The 15,000-nt window shown below is 39.5% G+C and overlaps 1 protein-coding gene and 1 long non-coding RNA gene across 2 annotated transcripts in view; both read right to left on the reverse strand.

Moving 5' to 3' along the window:
- LOC140935134 (uncharacterized) overlaps positions 1-311 on the reverse strand; it is a 1,052-nt gene extending 741 nt beyond the window's left edge. The window contains exon 1 of the mRNA XM_073384672.1: positions 1-311. This exon is cut by the window's left edge and continues 215 nt beyond it. Coding sequence (XP_073240773.1) covers positions 1-296 — 296 coding nt within the window. The 5' untranslated portion in view covers positions 297-311.
- LOC140935143 (uncharacterized) overlaps positions 1-15,000 on the reverse strand; it is a 104,332-nt gene that overhangs the window by 41,142 nt on the left and 48,190 nt on the right. The gene's annotated exons all lie outside the window — the stretch shown is intronic.

Raw genomic sequence — 15,000 nt, forward strand, 5'->3', positions numbered from 1 at the left:
TTCAGAAGATCTCGATTCCATTGTGTTATACGGTGCCCATGAACATCATAAATATAGTCTATGACATCATTTGAGATCAGGCTTAAAACAGAAACCGGTCGGCCAAATCGCGGAATCAGATCACTGAGTCTGCATGGGTAGGCAACTCGTTTGAGGAGTATGCATAGGCCTTCCATGTCGTCGCAAATACTCCTCTGCTCGCATTTAAACACCGGTGGTAGTTGGAGGGCTGCAACAAGGCGAGGGAGATCGTGTTTCTCGACACGAAACTCTGCTTTGCACTCCGCGGAGTTCATAGAATCCAAGTCAAACCGTTGATAGTTTTCATGGGGAAAATCTGGATTCTTTGAGATGAAACTATCGTAAAGTAGCAAAAACTCTTCATCGGAAATAATTTCATCGCCGTAGAGAAGTACAAGGAGGTCACGAAATTCTTTGAAAGACATTTTCCCTGGTGACTTTCACTGTAGGAAGACTCGTCCACGTACCGTAACCGGTTTGCTAAATGTTTTTGTTTCCCGCCGAAATACCGCCGTGGACGACGTTCTCGTTCCAGGCCCCAATCGGTCATACCAGTCCTCGTCCTCGTTCTCGTCTTCATTGCTAAAGGTCGCTAATATCTCACTCGTTCGCTTCGCTCACTCGTGAGATATTGTTCTTGCCACTCGAACATAAAATTCATATCTTCTCGCCACCGTGTAATATCCTCTATATATTGTATTTTCCTGTGGACTGTCTTTTTCGTGTAAAAACCGTTACTCTTGAAACGGCTAACGTAACGAATTGTCACGTCATCGCCACTGACATACTATTTTTATCTTCCAATCACAGGTCTGTGCAATTCCTGTATTTAGCTGAACCGAGCCGGCCATTTTTGTCAGCACTTCATGCGAAGAACGACACAACAAGCCCTTTTGGCTATAAATTCGGCGAGTCAACAGAAGACAACAAAGCTCCACTTTTCTTCTCAGGTAAGGAAACAGTTAAAACTTTTTGCGGTTCCATTTAAGCCATTACGCTGTTGTTTGCGAAATGATAAACTTGTGAATTGCCATGTTTGAAAATTCTGCAAAGATCTATTTTTAACTTACGCTTGATTTGATCTGTCAATCAAATTGTACCTTTTAATGGTTTCCTTTCTGATTTTGTTGAGATCACTTCGTGTGTATATCCTAAAACAATTATTCTTTTCAATCTCGGTGAGTAGTGGCTTTGGGAATATTTCGCCACTATTCACCTCGATTTCAAAGAATAATTGTTAACTTTTCACGGATTCACCTCCAGTTCCTCCGAGCGAGCGACGCCAAACTCGTCTAAGTTGCGAACAAAATGCCTTCCAGGTTTGCTGCCGTAGCAAACAAAAAAGTTTCACAACTAATCAAGCAAGCAAGCTGTTCCCGAAATACACGAAGAAGGTGACCAAGCTCGGTTTGGAAGTTTTAACAGGAAAAGCATATTTAAGGTCTAGATAGCAGCAACAATATAGATAGTAGTATAAACATAACAACTTTCTTTAATTTTCCAGACATGTTTCGACGGTACATCCGTCATCTTCAGTGTTACATATTTTGAAATCGCCGTTGAATTTAAAGCGCGCGCGATCTTACAAAGTTCGTTACATTGCGTTGTCAATATTGCGTACTAAAACAAAGTTAAATGAGTGACGCTTTAGTGAAGCATATTTCAGTTAAAGGTTGGTTCCGCCATGTGTTTTCATATTTTTTGGAGAATTCTATTAAAATAATTGTAATACCGTAAATGACCGAATAAACGCCCGGGGCGTCTACTTAATTTTACGAGTCCAAGCGGGGGCGTTTAATAGACAGAAAACGTATAAAAGAGAGATAACAAGCTCAACAAAACTAATATGCTTCGGCGAAATTATCAAGAGAGTTTTAAAATAGCGGAATATCTACTCCATCAATTGTCACTTCTAGGCCGCCTAGAGATCCATATTGCTCTTTCAAATCCGTTCAACATCGATGTCAGAATCCTCGTCCTTTGTTATATTGTGTTGCCATCGTTAGTCTACCTTGACAGTCTTGACATTGAATATATGAAATACGCAAAGCCTTGCAAACAAGCAAGAAAACTGAATAATTTAATGATTTTGCTTCTTTTTGGAGTACAGTAATTGTCAGGAAGGCGTCTATTAGACAGAGGGCGTTTATTAGAGAGGGGCGTCGTACAAAATAAACCAAATAAGAGGTGTTTATTTGGAAGTTGGCGTTTATTAGGTCATTTGCCGTAGTTCTGGATTTTTCCCCAACAGCACGCTCTATTATTGGCTCCTTGGAGACAAAATGAAATCTAACAAACATTATCGAGATTGTCAAAAAGCTAACTTGACTGTTTCCCCCTAATTTTTTCCTAACAAATATAAGCTATTCCATTTACTAGAACTTAGGCCTTCCTCAACATTATATGGGCCCTCGCTGCTATTCATCCACTAATTCTTCATTTCCACAGTTTCTGTTAGAATCTATCTCCGATAACACACCTTGTTGGCCATGTTTTTCGGGTGGGGGGAGGAGGGAGGTGGTAAAAAAATTGTTTCGTGGGAAATGAGGCGTTAAGCATTAACTGTTTATTCAAAGGTTGATTATCACTAAATGAGGGTTTAAAAAACCTCCCTTCTTTTTTGCGGACTCCTTTTTTTTGTTAACCATTGAATTTGTGTTCATCGCCAAGCATACCTTGGAAAAATGACTACAGTAATTCAATCAAAGTTTAGGCGGTATGTTCTCACTATACCTGATAGTCTTTCGACACAGCGAAAGTTACTCGGTATATTATGAACAGCAACTATCAAACGTTTTGTCGGAGAGATCGGCCGAGAGGGTTTATAAACTGAGCCCTAGTCCCCATTCCTGAATATTGATTTACTTCCGTCGTAGTTGATTCCAGTCCTTCTTCCTACTTATTCACCTACGCTAAGATCCGAATACCTGTTCACACCGCACTAAATTAAGTGTGGCACAGTACATATCCGTTACACTTTCGAGATCGGCACGACGAAGCTTCGCTCCCTTACAGAAATCACTCCGAAATCACCATTCTTATGTGTAGTAAGGCAGGGGCACCCAACGACCGTTTTCTGTAAAATATCTTTTATATCAAGCCATTTTTCCGGTAAGAAGGAAGCTGAAAACCTTGCATTGCGTGACCAAGAGCTCTGCGTGGCGGCGCACTTGTTTGCTGAGGAGATAAACAGAGTCGGATTTGGTTGGAGAAAATTTGGCCACCAAAGGTGACGAACTTTATTTTCAAGATCTGCCAATATATAATAAACTAAATATCTCTTCAGCAAAGGTGGGGGAAAAACCGCCACCCACTAAGACAAGAAAGAGAAACACACTAGGAATTAATTCGCAGGCAGGCGGAAGGGGAGGTGGTGGAAAATGCTGAAAATTGGTTCAAACCAGCGATGTGAACAACGTGATGGTGAGCGATCGAAAGGGGGCGAACACATGGAAAGGTGCCCCTAAGAATGATATAGTCCGGAACGCCCTAAATCCTGATTGGCTGGAAATAAGATAGGCTTGGAACCTGCCGCCTTGGCCTGCAAACCATTATGAAATGCCTTGCCATAAAATCCCATTATGATGTCGTCATAACGGTGTCTTGTTTGGATAAGCAAATATTGCCTATTATCATTCGAAGCAAATTTTTTTTTCTTTTCATTAGCCGAGAGCCCACCACGTGACCTGCAAATAACTGCCTATAAATAATGATCTGCTAATGCGCAATGCCGCCCAACTGTTTGGCTGTAAATAATATTCTGCTCATGCGTAAAGGAAACAGTGCTTTTCTCCTTCTTGCGATCGCTCTTGCGTGAAAATGGCAGATCGCTTTGCTTCTCAAGGATATTCATTAACAAAACAAAAACAACAACAACAAAAAAAAAAAACATCGGTGATCGAATGATAAAACAATTATTGAATTCGGTTATCGGAAAATATCGAGATTTGTCAGTGTATCGCAGATCAATTATTTGCCTCAGCCTTCGGCTCGCCACAGACAAATCACGATATTTTGCTCAACCTCGTCTAATAATTGTTAATAATTTTCTATAACTTGAGGACGACTAAAAATTTCTAGATGACCGTTCCATTTTCATCTACGAATTTCTGAAGAGCTACAATAATTAGAGTGATTTTACTTAACCCTTGAAATAGGTAGTAGAATACTGCGCACAATTATACACTAATTCCATCGTCTTCTTTTGTTTACTTGTAGCTATTTTTCTCTGCAGTAGTTTTTATCTGTTTCACAGGTCAAATAAAATCACTCTAAAAAAAAAAAAAGGCAAAGAAACCTAAAATTTTCGAATTCAAAAATGTGATGGAGAGAGGAATCAGAAAGAATCTTTCTATCGTAATGCGTTTAATTGCATCTAAAGTTTTCGGAAAAATAATACCAGAAACTCATAAGGGGTTGAAACGTGTAACTCGCGTTCAATGCTCCTGAATATTCAATTTTACCATATTTGCAAACCTTAGTGACAGATATCCATTTTCAACAAATGGCTGCCGCGCGATCACCATGCAGATGTTTTAAGACAAGAGTTCTGCAACCTGAATAAGTTCGCCGCATGTGGCGTTTGAGCCGTGCAAGTTTCAACACTATACCGTATTGACCCCTTGTTGTGTATGTATTTTTTTATTTTTTATTGTTTTAGCGGAGCTCCACGCGTGGACGGAGCCCCATAGCTAAGGAAATGTGGTAATCTACCCATCCGAGAAAATTTGGTAATCACGTGACCGTACGACCGTCCGTCCGCACCACAGGGAAACCAATGTTTACTCTCACACTTTCGAGCTAGTTTGGGAGCCCAACAGAAAACTAATTGCACATCAATGTTGTGATCAATTGACAGCTGTCAAAACAGGATATCCGCTGACCAGTATCACCTGACCGTACCGCGGGCTCAAGTGTCGACCCATCGAGGTCGAGTACTTTTTTGAAGTTATCCGCTGACAAATTACCAGTTTGAAATGATCGCAGGCTCAAGTCTATTTTTTCCAATGATTCATATGAAACATGTTGTGTTTATGTCACTATGGCCCCGCACTGTCAAGATTTTGATTTCAAACTGACCTCGGACGCGAAAATTCAGCCACTTTTTTAAAAATAAAGGCGGGGAAGACTTTTCTTACCAGGGTCACGCGTTGGTCACGCTCTGAGTCCAATTTTTGTACTCTGATTGGTCATTTGACAGGTGAGTTCATGCGGAAAATTTGTACAGCATCTTGAAAGTTGTTTACTTTGATAGCAAAAGCTGACAGAGTTTTGTGTCAACTTGTGATGTTTTTAACTGTCTTTTTCCACCGGATGTACAAAATGAAATACAGCTGCTATCAAGAGTCTTCTGTTATCCATGGCTTGTTTGTTTATTGGGTTTTTGGTTGAGAAATGCGTCGCTTGTCAAAATTTGGTAATCCGATTTCGGATGGCATCGTTTTCGTCTTTCACTTTGCTCAATGCGTAAGAGGGTTTAAAAGTCTCAAGCAACTATGGCCTTCCTTGATATCTTTCAGGAACTGAATCTCGAATGGTAAGCCTGAGTAATTATTGTATTTAATGTTTGTTTTTGTTATATCTAATTTCATGAAGTCGAGCACAGTTTATGCGGCAAGTTTTTGCACGTTTGTTGAGATTTGAGTCAATGATCTGATCTAGTATCAGGTTTGATATAAGCTTACAGAACTTTAAAAGGCCTTCAGATATATTTTCTCACGGCAAATAGAAAAAAAAAAACGTTCCGAAGAATATTTAGTTATAAATTTGGCTGTAGAAAGAAAACTTTGAGTGATTTTCTTGTTTCGAGGAGTTTATCTTTGCAAAAAAAAACAAACACCGGGAGGCCGGCTGAAAGTAAAACAAAATAAACTTAACCTTAAGCTTTAAGCTTGAAGACTCAGGATTTTTAGAGACACTTTAATACTTGTCTTCGTCAATGAAAATTGTTGTCTCTGTAAATGTTTTACCGAATTATATTTCTTTTATTGATTGTTAGTAGTCTCTCTTGTAATTTTAATCGCTTGTCCGTGGAGTTTGTTTTCATCGTTCATGAACATCGCAGGAGTACTTAGAAATGTCGCGCGTATCATAAACGCTTTATAAGATTACACATCGTTATAACTGGAACCTGATAATAAATTCGTTATTATGTTGAAGCGTATCTCCATTAAAGTTTATTCAAACACTCGATCACACTGACAGCTCGCACTAAAAATGAGAACCGGCTGGCCGTATGGGTTATTTTAGAAATTTTTTGAACGGTTTCGCTAAAGGCCCACGATTGATCGTCCTGAATATTGAAAAATTGTGAAATGCCGTATTCTGTCCGAGGTCTGTTTGATAAAAAGTATTGTTTCACCTCAGATGTGATGTATAAAAAGTATAAAAAGCTGGTTTACACACCCTCAGATTTGTTGGCAAGAATTAAAGTAAACCTGTCGAACGCAAAAAAATGCGGCCTGATTTGTTTTCCAAGAAATTTGTTTTCGAGGCCTAAACTACTGTGATCAAGAGCCATTATGGCTCTTGAATGTGACAGAAGATGTTTGCTATTTTTGGGGTGTACATATATTTAGGCTATCAACTCGATGTAAGATGTTTCACTCTAAAATAACTTATCCTTTCCCTCAAAAGTCACATGAATGTGCCCTTAAGTTAACTGATTTGTGGATTACAAGTTTATTGTTTGATTTAAAATATAAATTTATTAATGGGAGCTTCGCTTTTAGCCCTGGCTAAATCTATATATTATTCTTTATATAGTATCAGTTCAATTTGGGAAAAAATGTAATGCCCCATGGCGTGAAGGTAGAAATTTGATCATTCGGGCGATTAAGCCCCTAAGGGAAGGTGGGGGGGGGGGGGGGGGGTACTCAACAACGTTTATTTTATTTTACTTTTTTATGCCGAGAGGCTCCTCCCCGAGGTCCAACCCCTTAGCCTTTCGCATACTCTTTTGGACTCAAAAAGGACTACCTTCGTATTACATGTACTTTTTATTGACAAATGATACCCCCGTTCAAATGACTATTGTAGAACTTTGTATCACTTGTAACTACTATAAATGTACTTTTTTTTAATTTGAATAAATCACAAAACCAGAACGTTGCTCGAATTTTCACAGCTATAAAATGCATCTGTTTGCCCTTTTGGGCCTTTAGACAGACCGAAATGACAGTTTTCCCTACCCTTTCAAAGACTTCAACTAATGAAATCTCTACGCTTTCATGTACCTGAAGGCTGAAAAAGGCGGAGCCTACACCCCCCCCCCCCTCCCCGCCGACTCCTCACACACACACACACACATACCCACGTAAAGCCTGTTATAGGGAGTACACCCCCCCCCGGGATTACGACCTACAAAGTATAAACAAACTTTAATTGGAGTCTCTTGTGAAGTCTTTTTCAGTTCCACCTTGCTTGTACACGCCACAATTTGATCAAAGTTCAGTGTCGTCGAGCACATAAACCTTAAAACTCAAACCGTTTATTGTGTATTCCTTGGATGTATGAATCTGCTGATGCATCAATATTTCCATCAATATATCTTCAACCGATAGCTTATCGCAAAACTCAACTTTGAAAACCACGATTTCTTGTAACGTTTTAGGTCCCTTGTCATCTGCTTCCTCGTCGCTAACATTATGGGGTGCAGGATCTGTGGAAATTGCTTTGCTCCCAGGCTCAAAGTTTTCTTGTAAACTTCTCAATATTTGCTCCAACTCGTGGAATCAATCTTGACTGTGTAGCATTAGCTTGCAAATTAAATTGACTCTACAAAGAGAGAAAATGTTTTCTGAGAAGTCTTTTGTAGTTATAGACGCCCTTGATTTCTTTAAACAAGCTACTTTGGCGTCCCCTCAAGAGGCAAGAGTAACTTGTACAACTCAAAAGTTTACATCGATAGCTCTTATCGAAGGAATAACAAATGAAATTAAAATATAATTAGCATGAAACTTAAATTAAAGACATGGTAACGTCATTTGCAATTAAAGAGGTGTAATCTCAAACAAAAGAAATTTAGATAGAACAAAGCCTGCTGTTGACAAACTTTGCATATCAATCACCGGCAGATTAGTACCTGTGTAATTACGCCATTATTTTCAGTACAGTCGATTCTCTCTTAACGGACACCTCTATAAGACGGACACCTCTGTAAAACGGTCACCTAGAGTTGGTCCCTGCCTTTCTTAGCTCCCTCTATTTGACTTTCTATAAGACGGACATCTCTCTAAGACGGACAGCTAGTGCCGGTCCCAAAGGTGTCCGTCTTAGGGAGAGTTGACTGTATAACCTCCTATTGAGCAATAGGCCATTTTCGAGTAACCTTCAGCTTTTTGTCACAAAAAAACTTTCTTATGAACTGTTCTTTACCACGGGCCGTGGTTTGAAAAAAAAACTGCGTTGGGCTAGTGGTAGTCTGCTTGCCACCTTATTGGATGACGCGATTATCGCCCAATTTGTCCCCACCCACCCCCCACCTTCTTCCCCTTTAGGTTTGAAATATATTTTAAAAGAGGTTTTTATTACTCTCCAAAAAAAGAAATCGTTAGACAGTCGATCATTCGACTTACTTGCTCTGCAACCGATGATTGCTTGTTCTTGGTTGGTGAATGCGACCGACTTCCTCCAAGATAAGAAGGCACGTGATTGGTGTTCCATTATTCACATGGGTGTTGTAATCAGTGGGTCATGTTATTGACAATGACATGACTGACTTCGCGACAGATCATGTGGCTATTTTCGTAACGTGTTACGTCATTGGTGAAGTTAGCAAGACGTCATAACATTAAAGATCGAGTTTATTACCGAGTTTAAGAGTTTACATTACATTTAAGGTTGTACATTTAAGGCCAAATGTTATGACCTTTAGGACTATGATTACAGTTGCGTTGAAATGTTATTACATTTAGTACTTTACTACACTTCACACCTGCTGCCGCAGCCCACGAATGTCGCTCATGGGTACTTGTTGAGGTCTGGTTTTTCCCGTTCTGAAATTCCGCCTTGTCAGAACGGACCGCCTTAGTAATTTTGTTACCCACAATTACAATAGGATTTAATTGTTTTTGCCTTCTGTGCCATGTGTAATTATGTGTTCTGGGTATTCTTGACCTCCCTTGTAATTTAGTATTATACACTACCAAAGGGTTTAATAAACTGATTATTATTATTATTATTATTATTATTATTGTTATTATTATTATTATTATTATTATTATTATTGTTATTATTATCATTTAGGGTCAGTTATTGCATTAAGTAAGGTCCTGTACAAAGCTACGAAATTGAAAAGACACAATACATTAACAGTTCCAAAAGGCTATTTAGATATCCTAAAAGGATAGTTAATTACTTATAACAACCTCCAAGGAAAGGGTAAACATTGTGTAGTTTTTTTTAAAAAAATCTTTAGTTTCCTTATTAGGCCATCCCAATAAAATATTTCGTTTCCAATCGCCCGACCAACCCATTTTTTTTCAAAAAGTGAAAAAAAATTCCAGATTCACTAGTCAAAGAAACAAGTACTTTAATTTACAAGCACACGATTTTGTTTTATTGACATCAATTCTTGGTATGATGCGGAAAGACCACGTTTTCGAATTGACTTTGTAACCAGGCTTTCTTACTTAGCAGCCCGGCCGTTTATGGAACCCAGACCCCTTCAAGTGTTCATTCATTCTTTTTTTCTTTTTTTTTTTTTTGCCCGACCAACCGACCCACCATCACAAGTGACGGGGCGATGGGAGAAGAAACAGTTTTTAGCATGGCCTTATGACGGTCAAAGTAGTTTTTATTCCAGTCTCATAAAGAGATACGTGGGTATCATAATTTCCAGTTTACACGTATCCGGATATTTTTGAATCCGCAACCTTTTCTTTCAGGATTCGACTTCCGTTCACAAGTATCCGGTGTATACGGCATACGAATCCCCAGCTTTTTGAATCCGCTCTCCAGAATGGAAATTTTTAAATACCCTATGGATCCGGGATCGTGTGGACGCTAAATTGGGAAAATTTACAGTGAATATTCGAGATGGTGCCGAGCTTAATGTTATCGCATTTTTTTGGACTTCATTTTCAAGTGTTATAACCTACACCGGCCTCAATTATGCCACACGGTGGCTCGACATTTTGAACCTTCTTCCCATGTCGGACGGACTAATGTCACGAATTGGACGCCGTAAACAAGTTAAACGAGCGAGCTAGTGCTTTGTGGGACAATTTTGTTAGTGAAACATTTATTGAAGAAGATTGGCGATAAAATTTTCGCATGAGCCGGAGATCGCTTTATTAATTAGCTGACGAATTGAGAGTGAATCCGAATACGTGTGGACGGGCAAATTCGATATGAATACGGATGCGTGTGAAAGTGGAAACCTTTGGATCCGCAAAGAAAAATTTGCGGATTCAAAAATATCCGGATACTTTTGGACGGGGCCTTAGCCACCGTGTGGACGGGCCTGTATCTAAGCTCTTTATAGGTGTCCGTATCCAAAGGGGTGCTTTGTTATTTGCATTCATTATTCTTGGTTTGCAGCCTCGTAAAAGGTGACTTTTTAGCTGACAGAAAATACCTTCTGAAATTAGAAGTTAGCTTATTTGGGAGGACTTAAGTTATTAATTTTTATAAAGGCGGTTTTTGAAAGTTACAAGCCATCGACTTCGTCTCGCGTTTGCATATGTGTCTTCGTCTCGAATAGGCCATTTGCGCGATGACGTCATTTTGCTACTACGTCTAGAATCCTTCAGGGTTTTGCTTTCTTGTGCACATTGCGGCTTTTGTTATTTATGCCTCAGTGAGATTATCAAATTTAGATATGAGAGGAAAAATGAAAAGGATTCTGGTCGAAGTAGTAAAATAACGCCTAAATATTAAATGATACTATTTTCATTACTGAAAATGTGGCTTATTTATTAATAATATCAGTGACTTTTTGTATTTTAAATAGAAGCAAAATCGCTGTATTTTTGCTTGTAGAGCGATTTTGTCAAAGGTGCATGCCGGTAAAACAGTTGGCTCCCTGCTAGAGAACGGTGCAAAAATATAGTGCAAATTACACGGAAATAAAGTAAAAAGACACCGGCGCAGGACTCAGTGTATGAAACCAATGGAAAATTTCTCTTGATAAAACTAAGGCATCGTTAAGCCAAAAGAAATTCCAGTTCTTTTGGTTCCTGAAATAACAGCCTACATTACAGCATGCAAACGTTGCATATGGCATGCAAACGTTGCAGACATGAATGAAACAGCCCAAAGTGAGATACAAATGCAAAAAGTGACATTCAGGGGGGGGGGGGGGGGGCAAAAATAGAAGCAGCAAACAAAGGAAAAAGTCAAAACAAACAAAAACATTAAACGCAGCAAAACATGCTAATAAACGTAATGCTTTTCCAAAGAAGATTTCTTTGTTTGCGGGCTCTCATTCAGCCTGCGCCGCAGACTTCATTTATCTCTTGTTCGTGACGTCTGCAAAGCAGTGCCGATAACCTTGTTCTGGGCACCCAACGATCTCAACGAATCAACGGACGTGCATTTCGAATTCCCTTTAACTTAACTGGCCAAAGAGCAATGGCTTTTTTAACAAGTCAATCATGGCGCGTATAAGCTTTTGTAGATTGTGCTCGCAAAAGTAGCAAACTGGATGTAAGTAAGAGTGCTTGTATATTCCTAAAATTATGCTATTAGCTATGCTCGTTTTTGTAGCGTCTGCTCATGTTAGGGTCAGGTCATTATTTACCGTTGCGGGGTGGGGGTGGGGGGGGGGGGGGCGCTTGGATTTTAGGGGGATCACCTGATTTTTAGGAGAACAAAAGGGGAGATCATTTCGAAACTATCAGTGGTAACTGAGAACCCAAAAGGGGGGATCGCTGAAAACTTTGGAAGGATTCAGAGAAGGGACCACTCAAGTTTGCTTGGAAAATGAAGACATGGGGGGGGGGGGGGGCAGTAATCGCGAAAGTCATTAAAAGTTGTTAGGGTGATAACTTCAGTGAAGTAACATTCAAAGGGGGGATCGGCTAAATTTCATCTTCTTTAGCCCTAAATCCCCCCCCCCCCCCGTCGATAAATAATGACCGGTCCCTTAGTAACAAAAGGCAGAAATTATGCTTTATGTTTTTTTGTTTTAAATTTGGTAAAAACGCTTCAATAACTACAAAACTTTAAATGGCAAACATATTTAACCTGGTGAGTCTAGAAACTTTTAGAGTGCATGGTTCACTGTTTTTGACAACTACAAAAATTCAAACAATAAACAACCAGAATGCGGACACCATCATGGGTAACTGAGCTAATTATGCGCATGGGTTGAGTCCTGTTAATCGGAAAGACTCCTAGGTTACTTCCTGTGGGACCAAGTTCTCATGAATGTCACAATAAGGAGACAAAAGCTGAATTGATTTTGTTGCTTAAATTTGACTGTAACACTGATTTTGGGCCAATAAAAAAAATGGTTTCTTGATCAATAAATGACAATTTTCGTGCTGCAAAACCAGCGAAAAGTGTGAATTATGCTAGCATTTTGTTGTTGTTGTTGTTGTTGTTGTTGTTGTTTTGTTTTGTTTTTGTTTTGTTTTGTTTTTTTCAGAAAATTGGTGAAAATTATGCTCGTGATGACGAATTATGCCAATTTATGCTAGCACAATCTATCAAAGCCTAGGCGCCTACTCAAATCCTGGTAAACAGGTGGGGGCCGAGAACAAGGATTTATTCCGACGATATTTTTAGTTTCGTCTGTGGCGTTTTCGTCTGTCTCTCAATATGGTAACAATAAATGTTGACGTAAGATTCAGTCCTTAGAAACTATCAACATGCTCTGGCAAATGAAATACATTTCATTTGAACATGGTTGATCATTCCACTTTCCGTTAAGTTCTAGACTGAGTTCGTTAGTTCTTATTAGTATTACTACACAATGCTCCTTATTAAGGTAATTGTCCGGCTGGTTATCTGCCCAGTTTTTGTATCGATCCTGAGCCAATTGAGTTCCGTCCGTCCACTTCCAGTCATCTTCTGTGTCAGAGTCAGAAAGTCCAATCCAGTAATCACCGCTTTTGTGGGTCTGCGTAACGAAATCATTTTCTTCACGAGATTCAATCTTTACCAAACTGGCATTCCATTTTTCGCATTCCTCCTTCGCGTTTTCCCAAGTTTTAGGTGACCTAAACGATTTATAACACAACGTCCCGTTGCCAATCCACCCCTGTTGACAAGCTGAGTTAAGAAACAATAGAAAAATGAAAACCAAAGACATAAAATTAGTTGAAATTGCGTTCGACGCATTCCATTCCTTGGGGAGTTTTAGAAACGACGACGGCGACGGCAACGAGAACGTAAATATAGTAATAGTTTTATTGAGAAAAACAACAATTTTGCACGTGCATCACTCTTTTTTGTACATTTCTTTGCCGTTACTGCTCGACTATGACGTGAAAATGTCTATTTTCACGTTTTATGGACGAGGACGTAAACAAGCGACGACGAAATTTTCTTTCTTTTTTTTAAACTTGAGTGCGGTCCCCAAGAAATCAACTCCAGCTAAATTTACCAACATTAGACATTTTCAGCGAATCGGAATAAACGTGACAACGTTTGAAAAAACTCTAATTCGGGGTGACGTTTTCGCTACCGTCACCGTCGTCGAAACTAAAACTCTCTAATTTTAGGGCGCTTTCCAAAAGTCAGAACTGGCCGGCCGGACCATGGCCGGACCAGTCATTTTGACAATGAATACCATTTCCCTCGTGCATGCTACTTGGGATCTTACTGATCTGACCGGATACTTTTGATTAAAAGTGAAATTATTATTATCACTGTAATGGTCTGGTCTGTCAGTTCTGAGAAAATGGAAAACACCCTTAGTGGAAGTCAAAGTGAAGCTGGCTGCATACGTCAGTGATACGCGCGGTGCATACGTAGTAACAACCTGGAGACTAGGATTGCGGGCTCCTCTTGTCGCTCCTAACAGCCGATGTTACTAAAACAGGGAACCGGCAAAAGGAAAATGAAATGGGGTGGCCGCTTAGTGAGTCTAGACGCCTATTAACTTTTTCTCCCTACAGGATTTGCGCTTATTCGAGATGGGCGCAAATTTGAGGTTGGGTGCTTAATCAAATAAATTCAGTATCTTCAACAAAAATGAATGTTCATATTTCTTCTTTATGAGACAGGTTACCGTAACCGCCCAAGGACGCGATCACGTGAACCGCGACATGATTCAAAACACAGTCCGCATATACCAATTTTTGAAAGACCAACGGCCGGTTAGATCCCACGTCCATCTGCTTAATGGGCAGGCCGGTGCTTTTCCAATTGAGCAAAATAGTCTATAACCGATCTGGAGCCGATAATTGATGTTATTGTTGTTGTTGTTGTGTTTGGTTTTGTTTTCTGTTTTAGTTGTTGTTGTTTTTTTTTTATTATTATTCTATCATATTGTTGAGGTTTCCTAAGACTTCTTTCCTACTCCAAATGGAAAATGCTGGAATATGGTATGCTTTTAAGAACATACCTGGACTTGTCGGCCGCATTGAGGCAGTTGTTAAGGTACTCGATGATGCTGCTGATGGACTAATGACAGTTGTCATAGTTGGCGATGGCACTGCATAATTGGAGAAAAAAAGAAAGAAATGTTAAATCGCGATCATGTGAACTGCGACATGATCCAAAATACAGCCCGCATAATCCAATTTTTGAAAGACCAATGGCCGGTTAGATCCTACGTCCATCTGCTTGGGGACGGGCCGGTGCTCTTCCAATTGACCCAAATAGACTATTACCGGTCTAGAGCAGACAGAGACTGAGCAGATAATTGATGTTGCCGTTGTTGTTTTTTGTTTGTTTCGTTTTATTTGTTTGTTTGTTTGTTTCTTTATTTTAACATCAGTTGAGATTTCCGGAAATCTAAGACTTGTTTCATGCTGTAATATGTAACATGTTGGAATATGGTATGCTTTTAAGAACATACCTGGACGT

Source organism: Porites lutea, chromosome 1 (assembly GCF_958299795.1).
Source record: "Porites lutea chromosome 1, jaPorLute2.1, whole genome shotgun sequence".
Taxonomy (NCBI): Eukaryota; Metazoa; Cnidaria; class Anthozoa; order Scleractinia; family Poritidae; genus Porites; species Porites lutea.